The sequence below is a fragment of the Lepisma saccharinum genome, chromosome 4 (genome assembly GCF_977018435.1).
Source record: "Lepisma saccharinum chromosome 4, izLepSacc3.1, whole genome shotgun sequence".
NCBI classification, from domain to species: Eukaryota; Metazoa; Arthropoda; class Insecta; order Zygentoma; family Lepismatidae; genus Lepisma; species Lepisma saccharinum.
In genome coordinates, this window is record NC_139232.1 from 113965162 (window position 1) to 113989628 (window position 24467).

General features: G+C 38.7%; 1 protein-coding gene across 1 annotated transcript; it reads left to right on the forward strand.

Moving 5' to 3' along the window:
• The first annotated feature begins 5048 nt into the window (after positions 1–5048).
• On the forward strand, positions 5049–24161 carry LOC145986797 (uncharacterized). The gene is made up of 7 exons (XM_083121233.1): positions 5049–5230; positions 8874–8998; positions 11092–11258; positions 17757–17954; positions 21669–21852; positions 22336–22443; positions 23919–24161. Exons 1-7 carry the CDS (start codon positions 5081–5083, stop codon positions 24040–24042), a joined length of 1056 nt encoding a protein of 351 aa, XP_082977359.1. The 5' UTR covers positions 5049–5080; the 3' UTR covers positions 24043–24161.
• The last annotated feature ends 306 nt before the right edge of the window (positions 24162–24467 follow it).

A 24467-nucleotide genomic window follows, 5' to 3' on the forward strand; every position in this document is an offset into this window, starting at 1 on the left:
GGAATTGAATGCGTGTTGTAGCGATTCGAGAATTTAATATTTGTTTAGCTGTTAGTGGTTTAGTATTCGTGCTAGTGCTGTGTTCACTGAAGTTAAAGGCAATGGATATAATATAATATTTTCGTGTGAAAATATTTGGAACGGGATCTTTTCCGGAGAAATTGCAAATAGTTAATGTAGGTAGGCCAGTAGAATCTCTTGTACTACAGGTCTTGAACTCAAACTTCCGTGTATAAAAACAAAAATCAGGAATGCACGAGTAACTGGGTACTGGGGTAACTTGAATTTTACACTTCAATTAATATTGAGGGTTTTTATTTCACTACCGAATTCCTTTCATATTCTTTGTTAAAGGTTTTTTCTTATAGAGTTATTATATTATCTTGTTTTATTGTTTGAAATTCTAAACGTAGATTAACTGCAAGTGCAATCACAACAATTATTCGACAGTGGTCGCAACAATAAGGTAACATTTTTTACACATACATTCGTAAATCCTGTATGAATGTTGAGGTAAATTTGCAGGGAGACTTCAGGAGTGGGTGGATGAATCAAGTGTCTGAGATTACCCACTAGTTAAAACCAGCATACGCCACTGGTGCAGAGTTGTCAGCTCTACGCCTAACCCCCAATATGAATGGAGGAACTACTACACAAGACAAACATAAACACATTAGACAGCAGAATTACTACACAAGACGAATACAAACACATTAGACAGCACAACTACTACACAAGACACACACAAACACATCACAACTATAACACAATATAATCACAAACACACCACAACTACTACACAAGACAAACAAACATACTAGACAGCACAACTACTACACAAGACACATACTTACATACCACCGATACTACACAAGACAAACAGAAACACATTAGACAGCATAACTACTACACAAGATAAACACAGACACATTAGACAGCACAACTACTACAAGAGACAATCCCAACCACACTAGACAGCACACCTACTACACAAGACAAACCCACATACAAGCACACCACACTACTACACAAGACAAACACAAACACAAACACACTAGACACCAACAGACTAGAATAACAAACTCCAAATCTTAGTTTCAGAGTTAGCAGAATTAGTGATGATATAGTTATATAAAAAGGCACTCATAAAAGCTGCAGAAGAAGCATGCGGAAAGAAAATAGTAGATACAAGAAAAAACCAAACATCTTGGTGGAATGAAGAAGTGAAACAAAAAGTAAAAAAGCATGGAAAAAATATATTATGTCTCAGACAGAAGAAGATAGAAGGAAATACATTGGAAAATGAAATGAAGTCAAGGAAAGTGAAGGAAGCTAAAATAACATCCTGGGAAAAATTTGGAAATATGGTTGAAGAGAAAGCTAGAGAAAAGAATACAAGGCAATTTTGGAAAGTTGTAAAAGAACTTGAGAGGAAAATATGGAAAAACAATAAGAACTATTAAAGATGGAGATAAATTGATCACAGAAAAAAAAAATTCTGTGACATTCAGAATGGTCGACAAAAATCATTGATCAACCTCCCCCATCTATCGGTAATCGATGGTCAACCCTAGTTGAACTCAAAGAGTTACATCAACAAAAACAGCTTTTACAACATATCAATGAACTATCCATAAATCTATTAAATGTGTTACAAAACCTTACTTTCAAACAGAACAAGTAGGATACACATAGTAGATGATGTTTCTAATTCAATGGAATATTATTAGCTTTTCTACACGAAAATTGGACTTAATGAAATTAATAACGGAATGCCATCCTTTAATTCTTTGCTTACAGGAAACTAAGGGTAGACAGTACAAAACATACAAAATTGTTCATTATAATTGTTTAGGTCCACCCTATTCTGAAAATGAACGAGGTATTAGCATATACGTCCACGAATCAATATCATATCAGGAAATTCAGATATCCAAACACAATAAACTCTTCCGCGATTATAAAGTAGAAGCACGTGCTATCCAAATCTTCATAGAGGGGAAAAAATAACAATAATCAATATTTATATCCCATCAAATTACAAGCAAATTCTTTACACTAGAATATATAATCATGTCAAATGTTGGATAACAGATTGTCAACATGGTTTTACAGCAAAAAGATCGACCATCACGAATCTATTAAATTATACACAAGAAGTTCATTTAATGTTACATAATAGATCCACAGTACATACTATTTATTTAGATTTTACTATAGCATTTGATAAAATCAATCATAAAGTGCTTCTTCATAAACTAACATGGTATGGATTATCAGATGACTGGATATCACTGATTGAATCATATTTGAAAGATAGAAGACAATATGTAGATTTTAGGTTGACAAAATCTTTTAAATATGATGTAAACTCTGGAGTACCGCAAGGATCAAACTTAGGGCCTCTTTTTTTTGTACTGTATGTGAATGACCTACCATTAAGTATTAATAAATCTAGTTGTCTAATGTATGCAGATGACATCAAAATATATAAAGAAATTACAAAGTTGCAAGATACTTGTCAATTGCAGGAAGATTTAAAGCGTGTTTATCAATGGAGTATTCAAAATAAACTTGATCTCAATATAAAAAAATGTTATTACATGGTATTATCTGCAAATAAATCGAACGTGCAATGTGAATACTTCATAAACAACCAAAAATTGGAAAGAGTCAATACTATGAAGGATCTTGGTATAATAATTGACAAGGATCTCTCGTACTCAACTCATATAATACAAATGGTAAATATTGCATACAAAAAATTATTATTTGTAATTAGAATGTCAAAATAACACTAGAAGACATAAGTTCACAAAAGAAACTCATAAATCCTCCCTCCCATGTACCATGATGTTAATGTACAGTCATGGAATAAAATAGTTCCCCCACATAGCCTTAATACCAGTAGTCTTATGGGTGGGAGGGTACTTCCCTCCACGACTGTCCATCAACAATGCATCTTTACTTACTATTATTTTTTAAAGCAGTGTGCTATTTACTGAATTCAACAAGCAGTCCACCACGAATCACGATAACAAATATATTAATATTATATGTAAGTTATAACAGTAGGTTAAACAAAATTGTTTATTGTATTTCTTGTTATTGTGTTTAATAAATAGAACTCATTTATTAAATAATATAAAATATTTGACCACAAATTATTGGCTTTTACTCTTATTTACTCTTAGTAAAATAATAGCCTCATTTTTCAAAATACTTTACGTGTTACTGTCAAAAAGCACGTTTATTGTAGGCATGTGCTTATATAATACTTACATAATGACATCAGAATAACAGTAATCTCTTAGCTTAGATTGCTACATGATTTTGCAATATGATTATTATGTTATGCAGGAGTAACTTCAACAAATCCAAGGTTTTGGCGCTACTCAAGGGAACTGCTCCATTTCGACGCCCCCGAGGACGACGCACTTCACCAAAAGTGACGGGAAATCGAAGTAAAATAAACCTAATCAATCAACAAAATTGTTTGGATTCCTCTGCAACAGATGATGGTTCATTGATTGATTGATTTGCTTTATTTTACTTTGCCTTTTGCGCCACTTTTGGCTAATTTGCGAAGATGGGGATGAGCGATGACATGATGAAATTGTTGAATGGACACTCATAAACATCCACGCCCAGGTCTGGATTCGTACCCGGGACCCCTGGCGTCGTAGCGCGATGTGCTAACCACGCAACAGATGATGGGAAAAGCACAGAAAACATAGGATGCGATTACGTAGTTCCTGACCTAGGCACCTGTCGACAAATTACTTTTGTTAAAATGTATTGTTTGGCACATTAAAATGAAATTCTGCATCAAGAATCAGTTTTTGAATAATAACTGGCAATTTCTGTAAGTAAACCGGTGAACCCCTGACCTAGAAGCCTTGACCTGTTTTATCTCGCTTGGCTTCCATTTTTATCTCGGTCAAAAGCATGAACTGAGTGTTACTCTTACGTCTGCAACTAAACAGTTATCACAGAAGGCAGAGTGCGGAAGGTTTGTAGCTGTTACATAAGCAAAGATTTCCCACAATTACCTGTCTCGCTGTTTGTTCCTAGTATGCAGGTCCGCTTAACCTTGGAATAAGGAAAAAAAAAACAAGAACAATCTTGTTTCAATGAAACAGTAGATGTGCATAACCCCCCATTACCTACTTATCCTTCCTTCTCCATTTCCTTTGCAACCATTTCCTAACCTTTTCTCTTCTTGTATCTCCTTTATATTTGTCGATCTTTTCTGTTTCAGTGTGTCCATGTTCGCGCTTCTTTCCTCTCTACTTGCTCATTTATTTTTCTATTTTCTCTCCTATTTTCTCGTCTCCTTTTCTCTCTCTTTATCTCTTTTTCCCATATGTTTCTCTCTTTTCTCTCTTGCTTCAACTCTCTCTGTATCGCTTCTTTCTTCCTTCTCTCTCTATCTCCTTTTGTTCTTTATATCATCTCTCTTTTCTACACTTCCCTCTCTTGTTTCTTTTTCTTTACACCCTCCTTCTCTATCTTTTTTTGTGTTCTTTATTTCTCCTCCCTCTTTTTCATTTTCTTTTTGAGTTAACTTCTGAATGCGGTTTCATTTCTTGCTCTCTGATTGGCTGTTGGAAAGTTACGGTGCTGTTATTGTGAGAATGTCTTGTTTGCGCCGTACGTTAGGTTAGGTTAGGTTAGGCAAGGTTAGATTAGATTAGAAAGCAGCAAATTTGCGCTAAAAATAGGAAATAAGACATTCTCACAATCACAGCACCGTAACTTTCCAACAGCCAATCAGAGAGCAAGAAATGAAAACGCATTCACAAGTTGACTGGAAAAAGAAAATTCACGTCCTGTCCTGTCTTGCTAATACGTAATAACGAAAAAAAAATGAAACTGGCTCAACGATTCATTTTTACTTCTTCATCGACCACATTTTCCAAAACGACGGTCAAGTTCATTTGAAAGAGCAAAGGTGGAACGATTTATCTTGGAGACACGTGACCTCTGGTGAAACAATGTTTGCTCTTCAAGGACATTCTTCGTTCTTACCAGTTTTCTTCAGTCGGCAACCAAGTTCGGAAGAGCAGAGTTCAGTCCAATGTCGTCCATGAAAGCAGTTCAGTTTCACCTAACCGACAAAGCCCTGTCGCTGGCAAAGCTTCCGATCCCTCAGCCGACGTCTCCCCAGGATGTGATCGTGAAGGTGGCCTTTGCGGGAGTCTGCGGCACGGATATTCACATCATCGATGTAAGTGCGGGGATGTAACCTATGTGCTCAGGGGCGTACTTGGCTTTGATTTGATTTTTGTTATTTAGCCGCCCCCTTTCTATAACTTTTCGCTAGTCGCGACGATGAGGAAGAGTGATGCTTTGGTGAAATTGATGAAGGCACACTCACAAAGTGACACCCAGGCCGGGATTCGAACCCAGTACCCAGATGTCATCGTAGCGCGCTGTGTACTGGCACTGCCACATACGGCAATGTTCATCTGCCCTGCCCCCCTGGGCCCCAGCCGGTGATAATATTTTGGCGCCCCTTGAACTATACTATAAAAAATTTGCAAAATAGATATTATTTAAATATCATGCAATGTTACTTGGACCGGAGGCCGAGCGCGTTATGTTGTCGATTTTCGATCTCTCCGTAATTTTCCGGATTCGAGTCCCGATCTAGGCATAGGTGTTCCTTGCGATTGTCTCATCTAATCATCTCTAATCGTCGCGATAAGCCAAAAGTGACTGAAAAGCGACGATGAACAACAGAAATAGAAATCTAACACCAGGTTTCGAGGTATCATCTTCACTCTCGTCTCCATGTGAACAATTTTCCTTTTTGCTACATTTTCTCATTTACTACAAATTATTTCTCTAATTATTTACGTAATCACGAAGATAAAGACGATATTGATATGGAGATGGGACCTGACAGTCTCGTCTCCTGTACAGTGGGATCCATGAGTATTACCCTGCATATTGTCCATCACTATTTTTATTAATGTTTTTCTTACATCCTATGTGTTTTTAAGCGATGCATTTTTATGTATGCTGGTGCAGAAGTTGTCAACAGCTTGTTTTGAGTTTTCTTTTAATTCCTGAAGCTCTTATTGGGTCAAACAAAGTGCACGAACATGGTAATGGACAATTTGCACGGTAATACTCATGGATCCCACTGTACCAGGAGATGTGTCTCGTTCTCGTATAGGTTTCGTCTCGCGTTTCCAAGTGCATAGCATAAGCAACATATACAGATAAGGGCGTCCGTAGGATTTTTCTAGGGGGCAAAGAAGGATTCTTTCCTGGGGCTAAGCAAACATTATTTTTTTCCAGTGGAGGTAAGGAACACATTTTCCCTCAAAAACACCTCTTCAGTTTGAAGTTATCGTGTTCCTGAAGCGATCTGTAACAGTCTTACTTGTAATTTGACACGTTCTTTTAAGTCAAAAGAACATGATTTAACTAAAAGAGCAAATAATAAGTTCACATGGAAGATTCGAAAGCATTCGCGTGATGCCTCTCAGGGTATGGGGTAATATCTCTCTGTTAGTTCGTCAAATAAACATCAAAGTTAAGTTTGCACTTATAAAAAGGAAGTCTATTTTACTTCTTTGCAAACTAAATACTTATATGCCTAACATATAATCCATGTCACTCAAAGAAATTAAACTTCTTATAATTAAACTTGATCACTCTATTCAAAAACCGAGCCCGAACTTCAAAGTCAAGACAAAAGACACTCGTAATTGCCATGGTAACAGCCCTTACAAGATAAGTATATACAGGTTAGTCACTATCCTGACATTATCAGTGATAGGTAAATTACAGAAATTAAGATTAAAGAACAATAAACATTTGTACAAGAGAAAAGATAATTAATAACAATAAATATTAGTGCAATGGGAAGGACGTGTCAATTTATCAAACCTTTATAACAATTTTAACGTAAATTACACGACAAATTAAATCATATGTATGATATATACTATTATAAGCTGTTTTTTTTTCGGAAGGACAAACCTTTGCGCGTCCCCCGGACGACCTTGTGTATAGTTTATCACAGCACAAGCTTTACCGTGTGTTGAAATCGTATAAGGGAGCAACTTTTCGGATATTAATCTCTTTCTATCATGGAATGTCTATCTGTGCAGGTATGAGTCTCGCAACTCAAGGATGATGAGACAGGAGTTTAGCAGGTAAATGTCTGGTTACTGCCGGGGTGAACGAAATGCAAGGACAAAAAGGGGCCCGCAGTGATCGGAAAAGGGTCAGATCGCTTTGAGAGGAGAGCTGGAGGTCTTGAGAGAGAGAGGGGGGGGGGGAGTGGGGAGACTGCGTGCCCGAACAAGGTAAGTTCCATCTTCCCTTGTGTCTGCCATTCTCAATCTCGACGGTTATGGGTCTAGAAAAACATTTCGTTTTGTCATTTAATCTGGTCAGCTTTGATTCTCAATGCAGTCCTTTGGGGGGACTTAGACGGGCCCACGATTACCAATCAGGTTCGACTTCTTAACTATACAGTATATATCTCTATGATAGAGGCACCTATCCAGGAATTCCTTTCGGGAGGTCTGAACACCATTTTTTAATGGGGTATAGATAGAACCTCACAATTGTATGTTTAAGGCCAGTGGTGGCAATTGGGTTCCGAAACGAAGGGGGATGCAAGGAAAGTTTAATTTCTCTTGGTAGACAAGGTTTAGCATGAAGAGGCCATAGTGTGATAGTGTGGAGGCAAAAATATGGGGAACAACTATCCCCTAAATCGTCGCTACTGTTTAAGGCTGTCATTTTAATCGGAAGGTGACATCCGAACATTTTGTACCAATTGACCCCTCTGTTTCCATACACTAACAGTGTGTGTCGGAACCATCTCAGTATGTGTGTATGTCCATTTCTTTTCATAAGGCATCAAAACATCTATATACCAGAAGTGTTATTACGAAGCTGTTACATATGCATGGGATGGACAATCCACACGACAACGCGAGATTCAAACTGTGGGCTGCGAACTGGACGCAGACAGTTCTCGAATATTTCTCTGGTTCGAGCCTGAACACCATTGAAGTGTCTTGTCCTCCCACGTTCGCAGCTCTTATAAAAGCCGAAACCCACCAAATTGTTCATATTCAGGCCTAAGCACTCCCAAGTGTTCAAAATTGTCTGTCATAGCTTCCGCAGTCTTGTCATATATCGGCACGAAAAAAGGAAGTATTCTAGTCATAACCCCATTTGATCCAGTATTCCTAAAAAAGGAACGTCGAAGACAGGGAAAGATAGCAAAATGAGGAGACTGACCACCAAAAATAGTATGCGTAACCCCTCTCCCCTCCGCAAATCCTGAGCATCCTGTTCATCTAGTGTAAACAGAAAAATTTCCTGAAAGGAGGGGGGGGCGCTCGAGCGCTCTGGTCCCCACCTTGGATACGTGCTATTAACAATAACAGGGTTATAGCACATTCTACATCTTGCCTCGATAATTATTTCTGTCCATAAGTTATTGTCATATTATTCAAGAAGCAAAAAACCTAATTTCATCTAGTGTAAACTGAAAATTTTCTTGGAGGGGGGGGACTCGACCCCCTCCTACCCCACCTTGGATACGTGCTATTATCAATAAGAGGGTTACAGAACATTCTCCGTCTTGCCTCGATAATTATTTCTCTCCTTAAATTATCGTCACATTATTTTATTTCGCGACAAAAGAAACCAAAAACCTCATTTTATCTAGTGTAAACCGAAAACTTTCGGTGGGGGGGACTCGAATCCCCTAAGCCCCCCCCCCCTGGATACGTGCTTGCTATGATGAATAACCAGATAGATGTCGACTTGGTATATCTTAGCAAAGTCTCGTCATTTCAATTCGTATTCTGATCGCATAGGCTTCTTTCTTTCAGGGAGCGATGCCGTGCAAGGAACGGAATTTGACACTGGGCCATGAGTTCAGTGGAGTGGTTACAGCCGTGGGGGCGGCAGTGTCCCACGTGGCAGTTGGGGACAGGGTGGCCATCGACCCTAACGAGTAAGTACTATGTGATAACTAAATTAGACTTCGGATTTTTAGTTTCTAAAAAGTGTGCTTTTAGGTTCCTAAAATAGGCTCTAAAAATCCTGAAATAGGTTCGAAAAACCTTAAAATAGGCTCTAAAAATCCTGAAATAGGTTCGAAAAACCTTAAAATAGGCTCGAAAAATCCTGAAATAGGTTCGAAAAACCTTAAAATAGGCTCTAAAAATCCTGAAATAGGTTCGAAAAACCTTAAAATAGGCTCTAAAAATCCTGAAATAGGTTCGAAAAACCTTAAAATAGGCTCTAAAAATCCTGAAATAGGTTCGAAAAACCTTAAAATAGGTTCTAAAAATCCTGAAATAGGTTCGAAAACCCCTAAAATAGGCTCTAAAAATACGAAAATAGGTTCGAAAAACCCTAAAATAGGCTCTAAAAATCCTGAAATAGGTTCGAAAAACCTTAAAATAGGTTCGAAAAATCCTAAAATAGGTCCTAAAAATATTAAGTTAGGCCCGAAAAAACTTGAAGTAGGTTAAAGAAAACTTAAAATAGTTGAAAATTCCTGAAAAATGCTGATTAGTTATAGTCACCTATATCCTGAAATACGCACTATCTTGCATAACGTTATGTGTGTTGCCTAACCCTACGGCGATGGCAGAACTTACCATTGGGAATTTGCTATTAAAATCCACTCTTCGCCGTATAGTTAGGCAATAATCTTTTCTCATGTTATCCACAGTCAAACTCCGCAATTTTGTCTGTGAGGATCATATGCTGAAAATAATCTTTCAATAATAACATAGTCAGTGATGCAAACGTCAATGCTGAAATGTTAGTTTGCCACAATGCACCGAAGTGACGCGAAAGTGAGCAAGACCACACAGATCAGACCACTTTGGATTGTAAAAATAACAGTGGCACCAGACATTTTGCTTTGTTTAGAGCTTTGAAAAATCACGTTGGACTTGGAGGAAGGGAAATCAACAGAGAGTACGTTTCAAACACGTTCGTCATTGAATTTTATCGTGAGCAAACAAAGCAAATGCCTCTGTCTGACATAAGAACTCTGTAAAACCTTTAAAAATATAAAAAAAACAACTAAAAAAGTCTTGATTTAGGCGCAAAAACCCAAAATAGGTTCTAACAAGCGAAATAGTTTTTTTAGCCACTATAAAACTTCATCAGTTGTTGCGTTTTTTAATCAAACGCTGACATAACTTATTATTTCTTATTTACCTGCAAAGGAAAAAATAGGTTAATAACCTAAATTCCGACGTCTAGTGATAACCAGGAAACGGCTTTATATGTACTAAAAAGTGTTAGATATGTAAATATACATTTAGTTATTTTAATCAAAATGTGGAATTAAATATGAACTTATAATTGTGAAAAGTGGCAAGTTACATTAAGCAAGTGGCTCATCTATCTCAGTAAAATACATTAGGCTTACATGACATTAATTGTAATGCAAATTCAATTCGAATATAAAAATGAGTTTAATATTTCTCACCAAAACTTTCTTTTAATTGCTGAAACGTGTTAATGTTGTCCCTAAAGACAGGATTATATTGACTGTAACTGTAACGCAAGTCATCAAATGTAATCATTCTTGCATGCATAATCTAATTCATATGTATTAGACCTTATTAATCCACGTCATTAAACATAAAAATTTAGATGTAACAAAATTCATTGTAACCTGCTATTCTTGAAAATATTGTCATGCAGGCTAGACATTTTCTAGCAACTATTATACGTATGCAAAAATTAAGCTAGTAGACAAAATTTTCTTCTTCTCGTATACAAAAGCGCAGAGAAAATTAACTGGATAAGAAATTAATTTTGTTACTAGTTGCTTGAAAAATAACTAAGTTACGATTACTTATTTTCAAAAGTAACTAATTTAGAATGACTCATTTTGAAAAAAGTAATTCAGATACAGTTACCCGTTACAGTTCAGTTACAGTTATTCCTGTATTCATTTTGAAAAGTAACTGAATTGTGGTTACTCATTTTCGAAAGCAACTGGAGGTAAGTAAGTGTTATTTCCAAAGATTGTCTAAACCATGGTGATCACTAAAGTATTCCTTATGTTTCCACCCGCAGCGGCTGCAGGAAGTGCACCTTCTGCACGCAGGGCCAGTATCACTTCTGCCCCGAGGGAAGCCTTAGCAGCACCATCGGCATATACAGGGATGGAGGCTGGGCCGAGTACTGCAGGATCCCTGTGCATCAAGTGCACAAACTGCCAGAGGGAGTTTCTTTGGCTGCGGGTAAGTGGAGAAGGTTATGTCAGAGCACTTCCCATGGCCAGATTAACCTATGGGCAACTAGGCCAATTGCCCCGGGGCCCCCACCAAAAAGAAGCTGTGAAGGGTCTCCACCCAAAAAAATATTTTAACTATTCTTGTGAAAAATTACATAAGAAGTTGTATTTTAAAAATAAAAAAAACTTCAATATTGTCGTATGTCTACACTCTTCTGGATCCAATCGTAGCACAGCCCTCAGTCTATCTGTTTGTAGATATCTGAAGCTCAGTATACTTTATACCATGGATTGAATTGGCTGTGGTGTGGAAATAAGGCACACTTATTCAAACAATCAATTCTCAGATACGATTAAGATAATAAATAATCCTACGAAGTACATAACTATCTTTCGTTAATAACATCGTATTAGAACTGTGAGTTTTTCTAGGGAAAAAAATTGTGGAGATACTAGAACTTTCTCAAAAATGAAATTAGTGAAAAACGGGCTTCGTGCTGCCATGGGACAGGATCGCTTATCCAATCTTTGTTTATTAAGCATTGAACATGAACTTCTTCGTAAATTGAACTTCGATGATATAGTAGATGAATTTTCGGCGAAAAAGGCAAGAAAAGTGTGTCTACTATAAGTGTTAAGCTTTTGGGAATTTTCTTGAAGAAAGTGTAGTTACTACAATTTCCACAATGAACCTGTCGGTAATTGTCCAGTAGATGGACCGTGCATATGTAGTGACATATTTACTCTTAATTGTAAATTATATTATTTATAATAAATTATGTACGTAAGTACAGTCTACTGCTCAGTTCTCTGTTTCCGTCTGAACCCCCTTAGTATTTACTATATATTGTAGTTACGGTGTTCACTCTTCATAATATACTGTAGACATTTAGACGCAGAATTTTACTGCTGCTATAGCGCTACAATTTTCGTCCTGTAACTTTATTTTACTGCGCTATTCTCCCTGCAAACCTATCTGCGATATGTTCGATTGTGACTGACTACTGATTCTAAAATCAGGTCTACCATTTCAACTGCTGAAAATTGGTGGTTAACATATTGAGCTAATAAAGCTCCTTGTAAAAAAATAATAAAAAAATGGGGGGGGGGCACAAAACATTTTGTCCAGGGGCCTCCACAAACCTTGATACAGCCCTGGTACTTCCTAGTACTCTCATCATTACTTCCCTTAATACTGTCCTTTCCTCAACTTCTTCCCTTCCTACATTTTCGTTTTCCTTTCTCACTCAGATCATATCTTTTGCATCTACCTTGCTACTCTATTTGCTTGTCTTTTGTTATGCGTCTCTTCCTACACATCCTCTCCCTTTGCGTGTTCTTTCATTTGCATTTCCCCATTTTATACCTTCCATTTTTTCTCTTTATAAAATATAATTTAGAAAGCCGTTAAGGAAGGTCAAGTCGTTAAGGAAGGAAGACGTGTGTCAGCGAGCTCCGAAGTGCAGTGAAGCGTGACAAGATGGGGAATTCTCTTGTGCAGTGGCGTTGTGCCATAGGATTGAGGAATGCAGGAGCTAAGAAGTGGTTGGTGTTAGTGATGAACGTGCGGAACAGCTCAAATGCAACCAGCATGTTTTTCGTGGGCATTGTCGTTGCGATTGCCTTGATTATCTCTGGTGTCGAGCAAAATCCTGGACCTTATACAATGGAGGACATTGCGACAAAATTGGATTCTATTGACAACAAGCTAGACAAGGTGACTGAAACAACAGCAATGGCCCAGAGCGATATTAAGCGGCTAATAACAGAAATAAATTGCCTCAAAAACGAAAATGCGGAGTTGAAAACTAAACTACAGTTCTGCGAACTTAAATTGGATGACTTGGAGAACCGGTCAAGAAGGGACAATTTAATTTTCCGCGGTTTTAGTGAAACGTCCGGAGAATCTTGGGACTGTTCTGAACGGCTCGTGAGAGACGCTTTGTGGAACATTCTGGAGATCGACACGTCTGACTACGACATAGCGAGGGCGCACAGACTGGGATCGGGACACAACAGACCCATCATTGTAAAGTTTTCAAATTACAAATTAAAAGAAACCGTTCTTGCTCGTGCGCGCTTCTTTCGTGGAACTGGTATCCGCGTCTCCGGCGACTACTCGAGACGTGTTCGCGATATCCGCAGCGAGTTGTGGAAATACATGGAAGAAGCCAGAGAACACAATCTCCATGCAACAATGAGGTACGACAAACTTTACATCGAGGGTAAAATATATACGTTGAGCGATCTGGATGCTAACGGACTGCCGCCTGTGACCACGGAAGAGGAGCACCAAAACACGGAAGTGAATCCAAATGCTTCACCTACTGTGGAGTGTAGCGAAGTGCCTTTTTCTTCGAGTGGAGTGAAGGAACCTCTACGCTCCGATCATCCATCCACCCACACCCTTCGATCGCCTAAGGAACCGTCGACGTCGAAGGCCCCGGCCGGCGCTGAACTCCCCGTCTCCTCCTCCCGACCCCCTCAAGAACCAGGGTACAGAAATAGAAAATCCTACAGCGAGGTGACCAACCACCCCAAAACAAAATCATCCATGCGGAACGGAAGTTCGAAGCCCGCGACGGAGACAACGAGCAGCACATCGAAGCCTCCCCCACCCAGAAATGTAAACGGTCACCAACACCCGAGGCGTTCCCAAAGGACCCCGACTGCCAGGAACCAGGAAAGCAGGTAGGATCTGTGGAATCCGGAGAAGGAAGACGTCGTGCAGCTACGTAGTGAGGTAAGATTAGAAAGTGACGTCATCTCTACACATTCCCAACCAAGTAATGCTCATAACTATTTGACGTTCTATTATCAAAATGTTCGCAGTTTGAGAAACAAGAGTAGGCCTTTTTATGAGAACGTACTGAGTCGCAATCTGGACGTAGTGTGTGTTAATGAAACGTGGCTAACGTCGTCTCACCTGAGTTCCGAATACTTTGATTCCCGGTACACTGTGTACAGATGTGATCGAAGCCGTGACCTTAGTGGCAAAGTGAGTGGAGGTGGTGCACTTGTGGCTGTAAGAAACGACCATTCGTCCTTTTTGGTGGGTGAACCGATGCAACAGCCTGACTCCATCTTAGTTAAAGTACTGCTTAACAAGAAATTTCCTCTCTATATTGGTGTTGTGTACTTCCCCCCCAAATCAACTAAGGCATTATATGACGCATTTTACGACTTTGTTGAAACCCATACTAAGCCAGGTGATAAAATACTATTCTGTGGTGACTTTAATTTACCCGAAATTACAAGTGTAAACGCTGATTTATTAAGTCTTACACCAGTGTGTCAAGATCTACAACTTTTTATGTCTTACCATGCTCTCAGAAATGTAAACAATATTCAAAATGTAAACAATAGGTTACTTGACCTTATATTAACGAATGTTAGTAATGTAGATGTAAGCAGAGAGTTGCACCCTCTCCTACCGGAAGACACACATCACCCCTCAATAATAACTGAGATCCAATGCCTTTCCGTAAAATCAAATAAAAAGTCAAACCAAAATATTTCTACATACAACTTTAAGAAAGCAGACTACTCAAAACTCTTCAGTTTAGTTTCAGAAACGGATTGGACGCCAGTAAATAGCGCCGTTAACGTAAATGAAGCTGCCGATATTTTCTACAGATTAATTTATGGCATATTTGATCAATGCATTCCCCTTAAAAAACTACAGAACTCAGCATATCCTTGCTGGTTTACGCCTGCTATAGTGAAAAGAATTAAAGTTAAAGCTTACCATAGGTTAAAATGGAAGAAAAGTATTACAAACAAAGAATATCATCGAGAAAAATTTCTTCAGCTTCGCGCACAGGTTAAGAAAGACATAACTGTAGCTTACACTAATTACATAAAACAGTCTGAAGACCAGATAAGTGTGGACCCTTCTCGATTCTGGTCCTATATCAAAAGTAAAAAGTCCCATCAAAACTGCGAAGCTATTAAAGTCGGCGCAGACATATTAACAGACGAAAATGACATCGCGGATGCCTTTGCAATTTACTTTCATTCTGTGTACGCAGCCGAAAGAGCTAAATATGACGTAAATAATCTGAAAATAAAAATTGCTAACGAACAACTTGATATTTTCACTTTGCGCAACATCCGCGTAAGCGAAGTAGAAGCTGCCATCAAGAATTTGAAATCCAAATCAACGACCGGCCCTGACAACATACCACCATATATAGTTAAAGGATGTTGCGATATTTTAAAATATCCCTTGCTGCAAATTTTTAACCTTTCTCTCGATACCAATACTTTTCCTTCAAGATGGAAAACATCGTCCGTCTGTCCTATCCCCAAGTCTCACCAAAAATCAAGCTTAGAAAATTATAGACCGATAGCAATCCTTTCTAGTCTTGCTAAAATATTTGAACAAATTATTTACAAGAGGATGTTAGCACACGTCAATCCAGTTATCTCTCCTTATCAGCATGGATTTACTCCAAAGAGGTCTACCGTAACAAACTTAGCTAACTTTACCCATTACGCATGCAATGTACTAGATAACACAGGACAAGTCGATGCAATATACACCGATTTTACTAAGGCATTTGACAAAATTGACCATGATATATTACTACAGAAAATTGCTTCATTCAATATTTCACTTAATACTTTAAATTTCTTTGCTTCATATTTAGCCGATCGAACGCAAACTGTAATATACAGGAAAATCAAAAGTCGCCCCTTCACACCATATTCTGGTGTTCCCCAAGGGTCCAATCTTGGACCGCTTTTGTTTTTATTACTTATCAACGACTTACCCAATTGCATACAAAATTCTCAAAAGTTGCTTTTCGCCGACGATCTTAAGCTTTTCTACGAAATAACTACCTCTGAAGACTGTTTAAAACTGCAGGAAGATGTAGACAGAGTGATCTCTTGGTGTGAAAGTAACAAGTTGGATCTTAACCCAACAAAATGCAGCGTAGTCACTTACACAAAACGCAAAGCATCTTGTGTGTTTCCATACCGTATTAAAAATGTACAAATCACGCGCAAAAATGAAATTAAAGACCTCGGAGTGGCCTTCGACACCAAGCTCAAATTTAATAAGCATATTGAAACTGTTACTAACGACGCTTTCAGAAACTTAGGTTTTATAATCCGATCAAGCCACGACTTCTCGAAAATAGAACCAGTGAAAATACTTTACTATTCCCTCGTACGGTCAAAACTAGAATATGCGTCAGTAATCTGGAATCCCACTCAAATAAATTTAATTCATAGACTAGAACGTATTCAGTCCAAGTTTCTTAGATATCTCAAATTCAAAGCCTGTGGAGAATATCCAGCATTCGATTCATACGATAATCTAGTCTCAGAGACCAACTTCAACAAACTAGCACTCCGACGACAAGTAAATGACCTGCTCTTTCTGTATAAATTAATTAACGGTATAATAGACGATTCCAACTTATTATCAGCCGTATCATTTAATGTTCCCATTTCCAAAACACGTCCCAAGCACATAATCTTCCATTGCCAGAGAGCGAAAACATCAATTCTTTCTGCCTCTCCGGTGTGGAGAGCGTGCAACTCTTTCAACACAATTTCATGTGTAAATAACACAATCGATATTTTTGCAATGAGTTTATACAATTTAAAAAATAGTATTACTGGAACGCTGAATTTATTGTAATAATATTATGTAATTAGAGCACCATAATTGGGCTCGGCCTGTTGAGCTCTATCAATAAATAAATAAATAAATAAATAAATATATTTACACATACTACTCGAAGATTTAACCTAAATGTTTACCGTTTAAGTGCATACTATTCCTAATGCGTTAAGAGTATAAGAGAATGAAAGAGCTCCCGTGTTCGATTCCTAGCAACGAGAGGACAATTGTGGAGCTACTTGAAGTAGCGGACTCCAGTTTCGAAAGCCAGAAGAACAGCGGCGATGGAACTCGACATGCTGATCACGTGTAACCCAGTGAGTTCTTGGCAGACACTCGCTCTCAATGGGCTGTTGTGCCACAGAATTTAGTGTAGTTTAGATAATTTGTTTTTGTTTCTTATTTAGTAGATTTCTGCATGTAGGGTTGCACAAGTCTGCTGCATTTCAGCACAGACCCATTGCTGCTCTACATATATTTTCCATCTGAGTTAGTGGCTGTGTACCTCAAGAAGAATACTTTTTGGAATGCACGCAGTCACTTACGAGCCGCTGTGGTTTTTCAGGCAGCCCTGGGGTCGTTTTGTAAATAGCAGTTGGTACCTTGTGTAAATTTGAGTCTGCCCTATAATTTTTGTCGGAGTTTTAAGGTGCCAGTGCTACAATACTTGTAAGGCATTTGCCGAAACATCACGGGAGAAAAGTACAATAACCTGTTGACTTGCTTACCACAGGTTATAGCTATTTGTAATTCTTGCCCGAGAAGCAGCGATTCAGAGCCACTGGAATCGTGGTAAGGGGTTGTGCGCAATTTCCTTTTCGATACCGCTAAGAAAAGGTTGATTCCCGAATACTTCTTGTTGTTTTGCAGGTGTTCTGTGTGAACCACTGTCGTGCATCGTCCACGGATGGGATAAAGTGGGGAGCACCCCTCACGCCTCGAAGGTTCTGATCATGGGCGCTGGGATCATAGGCAACCTCTGGGCGTGCCTCTTCCACTTGCACGGCTACCGCAACGTCACCATCAGCGAACCGCAAGAAGGTCGGAGGAGAATTGCACAGAAATTAGGCAAGTATTCCAGCTGGTCTGCATTTGAAATACCGGGTGTCCCAGAAGTCTTTCCCTGATTACAAACTTTATTCATATCCGCTATATGCAAGGTAGAGATGTGAAAGTGGTGCTAAAATGTTGGAAAACTAACCAAGTTTTTTTTGTTGCAGGTTTGGGTAACGTGGCTGTAGTGTAGCAGTGTCAATTCCAGGAAAACCGGAAATGTTCACAAATCAGAAAAACGCTCAGCATGTCCTCTGGTATCACGAGACCCGGTCACCAATAAAAGTTCAGAGGAACTTTCAAATGTACAGAATTCTTTCGTCTAGAATATCTGCCATCAATAAGTTGGTATTTGAAAAATGGAATTTATCTTCATTCCCAAATTCTGTCAAGTCCAAGAAACATTGTATGGAAAGATGCCACCCGATGTCAAGAGCATTAATTCCGGATTCCTTGGCACTGACACTGCTACACTACAGCCACATTACTGAAACCTGCAATAAATAAACTTGGTTAGTTTTCCAACATTTTGGCACCACTTTCACATCTCTACATTGCATATAGCGGATATGAATAAAGTTTGTAATCAGGGAAAGACTTCTGGGACACCCGGTATGTCAGTGTCTGTGTTTCTTATACTGGACCTTTTTATCGGTTAGCCAGTGATTGTAGCATAAGTAGCTAACTTGAGGCGGACCTGTTTCTTTAAACATTCAGAAAATGTTGGTCTTTGTACAATCACCGGTAATACAAATGCAATAGTATGTTCGACCAGCTTTGATTGATTGAATTGGTTTTATTTTACTTCTTGGCCAATCGCGAAGATGAGGATGAGTGATGATGTGATGAAATTGATGAAGAGACTCTCACGAAGAACATCCATGCCCAGGCCGGGATTCGAACCTCCCAAACACAAGGTGAGCTCCCTAGAACTCGACTGTACCTGGCTCAAGGTGGTCGGGCCAAAGGAAAGCTGCCATCATACTGTACTCAATGCAGTGAAGGGGGTCGAATTGCTATTGCTGGAAAAAAGATGAAATCTAGGAAAGCGACTCAGGGAGAGAGGTGTGTGTCTGACGTCAAGGAAGCCTATTGGCTAGAAGATATCCTTCCATCTTTCCATCGTTATTGCTGTGCATTGTCGACAACAGTGTAAACAGTGCTCGGAAATTTACTTTTAAAAAGTAACTGGGTTACAATTACTGTCACTGGTATCTGAGAAGTAACTGTAAGTTACTTTTACAATATATTTCTGCTGACAGCGTGTAAGGATCCCTCCTGAAATATATTTCTAAACTAGATACGTGCCTGACCAAAATGTCAACCTCTCTTCCACATAGTACACCCAGCGGCGAAAGAAACAGTAGGCGAATTGTCCACCACCATTTTCATTCAGTCTATATTACACAATGTGATGATAATGAGTTGAAATTATGAAGTCGATAAGCAGTAAGCCTGCTTCGAACCAACATAGTTTCATTCCTTAAAACAACACAGGATGTAGAATAAAAAAAGTAATGAAAATAGCAGTGGACAATTTGCCTACCATTATCTTTGCCGTTGACTGTACACCCTGGACTGCAGGCTCTGACGTCTGGACTTACAGCCAGTAAAATTCTCTGTGTGGTCTGCGTTGTGTCCTGTCCATGTGTGCTTGTGATAGTCCTACCCACAAGCTGCAGAAAACCGAAGTAAATGAAGGCAAATCAATTAATCAATCGACAACATTATAATACTGAAATATATACTGACATATATACTATCACATATACAGGGTGTCCCGAAAGGTACTTTACAACTTTGATGTCATACATCACAACTTGCAATTGACATAAAGAAACATACCTTGCCCCATTTGATTTACCAACGCGTGAAGTTTTATTGTGTATTAGTTTACTTCAGCATGCACACATCTAGTGGTGCGTACATCTAATCGAAATTTCTACCCTGGCCATACACTCCGTAGCAAATCCCTGTCAACTGTGGCAGCTGACATCGCAACTCATGTTCTGACCTTTATATCATCAAGATAAATGACAAAAGTGCTATACACTGTGTCTTTGACATAGCCCTACAGAAAGAAGTCCATGGGTGAAATGTCAGTGGATCTAGGAAGCCAGGCAATTGGACAATCTCTTCCCATCCAACGTGCTGGAAATGTCCTGTCCAGGACATCTCTCACGTCTGAGGCCCAGTGTGGTGGTGCACCATCTTATTCAATACCTGACAAAAAAAAAAACTTTAGGCGTTGGTGAATCAACTACAACAAAGAATATTCCTCTATGTCAATTACAAGTTGTGCTGTATGACATCAAAGTTGTAAAGTACCTTTTGGGACAGAGTATATATTGTTGAACATGGAAGGACATAGTCTTAACAGTACTTGATATTAATATAGGTGGCCGTGTTCGTAGGCGTGCGCACACCCTCTGATTGGAGAGGGTAAAAGTCTTGGCAAAATTTCAGTCGGGAAAGAAAAACCTCATTTTATAACTGTTTTAGTTTCATTGCATTGATGGGTATATGTTACATACATACATACATATATATAATGCAGAATAACGAATAAATAAATTGTCTCTGAAAAGTGCCGCGTTCCTTTTCCTCCAAACAATTGTGTTCATGCATTTAAGACAAAACTGTTTATCAGCAAGAGCCTGAAGTACGTACTTGGTAGTTATAACTTCTCTCTCTGGTAATTTACAATGCATTACAGAAAACAAGAAAACTGCGAGTGGAGCGATGAAGAAAATTTTTAGATCCAAATTTTTGCAAGCTGAAAACAATATTGATTTCATATGGCACAAAATTCATGGGCCGCCATGGAATTCTCTTGTACATTTTTTCCCATTTAGATAGTTCCACGCCCAGGGCCAACTCCCGCCGCCCTCTAGCTACGGCTCTGAACTTGACAAGACTAAAAAATCAGATAACGCGAGCGAAGCGAGAAAGAAAATTTTCGAAATGTATTATTATTTGTATAAAATTTGATATTGAGGGAGGTCAATTGCCCCTCTGTGCCCCCCTGCAGATGATCTTGGCCGTCTGGAAGAAATAATGCAAGAAAGACGTGAAAACTAATTCCATCTTAAGTATCATTTTGCCCTCCTACTCTTAGATTCTACTAGTCTTGCTTACTTTTACCTCAGTGTTTGCCCTCCTAGCCCTCCTAGAATTGATTTCCGTCCAAGGTTGGGGAGGGGCAATGGGCAGTAGTGGTTACACTACTGCACCCCCTTCCCCCCTAGTTGCTTTGAACTTTAATCGGCTTGAAAGTATTTAATCGTTTAATAACGGCGATAAGGTTCATCTCCACTAAATTTCTAGGTGAAAGTACAATATTGTAGGAGGAGGAACATAGACGTCTGGAAGAGGGGCCAAGGATGGCCACACCTCCCCCTTAGAAATCGAATGTCAACCTAAAAGTATATATTTCACACGTATAATTCGATTTATATTAATGCGATAATTTCAAGTTCAAGTGGTGTTTTTTGAGGGGAACACTATTATCGGAGAAATAGTCCCTCCGAAGATAAAAATTGCGGACGTCCATGATTAGGGGGGCGTAATTGCCCCCCCTTACCCCCCGTGGGCACGCCTTTGGCCCTTTAGAGATACGAGGTGGTTGACAATGAGCATATAATTTTGAAAAAAACAACAACATTTGGCCCGCCCTTTCAATACGAACAGTGGTCATTTGATCTCATTCCGCCATGTTTTTCTTTACAGGAACTGGTTACGAAATCGTCACCCCTGTCGAGCTGAGAGGGCGCTACGAGAAGGGCGACTGGGGGGTGAATGTGGTAGTCGACTGCACAGGCCATGGACCTGCCATGGAGGAGGCATTCCGGTGGCTGTTGCCAGGTGGAAAATACTGCATCTTCGGTGTTGCTCCACCCACAACTCAAGTGAAGTAAGAATTGAGTTTTACATGAGCTCTACTTGCCTTTAGGTTAATGACATTGCTCATTCCGTGTAGGTAAGTGTAGTGGCGTGCCCAGTAATTTCGAAAGTGTGTGTGTGTGTGTGTGTGTGAGTGTGTGTGTGTGTGTGTGTTTGTAGGGGGGGTTACGTGTGCTTTTTTTAAAGTCAGTTCTCATTTTGCCATCTTTTCCTACCTTCGACGTTCTTATTTTTTTTTTGAAACACTGGACCAAAGGGTGTTATGAACCCCAACTACTCCCACTTGGGTACGCCACTGCTACTGAGCTGGGCAATTTATCGACAAAATTCCAGATATAGTATTGTGGTCATTGTTGAGAATAACTTCTTGCAAAATGTTGTTGTACAAGAACAAATTATGGAGTGTTTAATATAGTTTAAATATTTAGAAATTAGATTCAAATGTATTGCTATTATGTTCATAATTAACAACTTTCCATTTGTTTCTTTCTAGGATATCACCTTACGAAATGTTCAAGAAAGAACTGACAATTGTTGGTGTTATTATTAACCCATATTGTTATTCTAAAACACTCGGCTTATTGGAAGTTATGTGCAAGAGGTAAGGTAAAATGTTAAGATGGAATCCCGCTTATTAATTACCGTATTTGCCGGCGTATAAGACGCACTTTTTCCCCTTCAAAAGTAAGCCTGAAAAACAAGATACGTCTTATATGCGCCGATACTCAGTTTCTTATTACCTCCATTTCTGGAAATTTTCTCTGTTCTGAGTTGGACGATTTCCTTCTAGTGTGTGACGAAGAAGATTAAAATGTATTCTTTCCTAGTTAGATTAGGTAAGTTATTTGTTGAAAGTAGACCTACATAGTAGAGTGAGATGATTTCCGTAACAGCTCTGGCCGTTCTGCGCTTGCACTTTGGGAGCGAGTCATAACTCAGGACGCCTCCAATCAAGAAGTGAACCGCTGACGCCAACTCTACTCCGCGCCTATAAGCTAACTCTATTGCTCACGCTGTACACTGCTCGTAGGCTCGCTGGCTAGACTCGCGCAGTCAGCTGGAGATGTTCCGAATGCACTCGGACTTTACTTTCTATTTGAAATACTGTATTATTAATTATAAATTCAGTGATAAATAAACCTTTTCCTCAAAAATATGTACAAAAATAGGGGTGCGTCTTATACGCCAACAAATACAGTATAGTGCAGCTTAAAATATATATAATAGGCACCATAGCTATTGGAAATGGACTACCTTGTTACGAGTAAGCTGTGCAGGAAAAAGGTGGATCAGGTTTTTTTCCGATAAATTTCGGCGAATTCTTTTGTGATGTAGTGTAGGTTGAAAGTATAACGAAGTGAATAAATATTAACAGGCAAAATATGCGTCGCCATGCTCATGTACTTTGTTTAAAAGGTCAACAATTGAAACAACACCAACCAAACGTACGTACCAGAATTGCTAAACTCTCATTCCTTAAATTTCGTACTTTAAGATTTAAGAGATAAGTGAATGAATGTAGGGATGGACAATTTGCCTAATGCACCCCATCGTACTCATAAATATGCACGAAACGACAGGCCCGTAGTGCCCTTTTGTTTCAATGAAAGCTCTCCAACGATTATTTGTAAACTGACGCATATATGGGGAAATTAATGTCACAAAATTGTAATAATCAAGTGCTCAAAATAGTTCCGATCCGATTTGCGTCAAGGATGCATCATTTTGTTACGAAGAAGTCATTCTTCGAGTACCATTTAGTCGAAAGCGAATAATAATTATTGCAGTCTTGAAGTGAAGTTAGTCTATTTTCCAGTAACATTTATTCAAAAGTGAAGAAGCTGCAAGCTTTAAATAAATTCAATTATTTTTCAAGTTGTATTTAGTCGAGACCACTTCCACGTCCAATGAAAGGGAAGGAAGAGACGATGAAGATTATACCCACTCCCAGTCCTATGCAAAAGTATGAAACATAAAAAATGGATGATGATCTTTATGCTTAATTTTTAAACAAAATCCACATTAACAAGCCAGTTAATTTAGCATGTTATGTTTAATTGTTTAATTTTTGTGCAGGTATCTTCAGTATGAGACGTTAGGAGTGAAGACGTTTGACCTTGAAAACTACAACGAAGCCATCGAAGAACTGAGGAAGGGATCCATAGCAAAAGCAGTGTTCAAAATTTCAGGAAAGGACTAAAATAGATGTGAAAACATGAGGTCCTGTTATTAGGATTGTCAAAGTTTGTTCCATCAATCCATTATATTCCATGTATAAAATCTTGATGAATTTAAAGGAATAAAAATATATGAAATTTATTGTTTACTTATTATTCATATCTTTACTTGTGTTGAATTGATGTTTGAATACTTCCGTCGTTGATGAGAGGAAAGAGTATAAAGTAAGAAAAAATGTTAAGGGCAAAATGTATATTTGAAAAGTACAAGTATACATAGTTCTTGCATATATCAAGTAATTTCTTTCTTAATTCCTTGTTTTATTACTTGATCACTGGTCAGTTAATTATATTGTGAATTTGGCGCACCAGCCTTGGGGGTACAGAATTTAGAAAATAAATCTTATTTCTGTAAATGTAACGGGAGGCTGCGGCCCTTGTCAGTTCC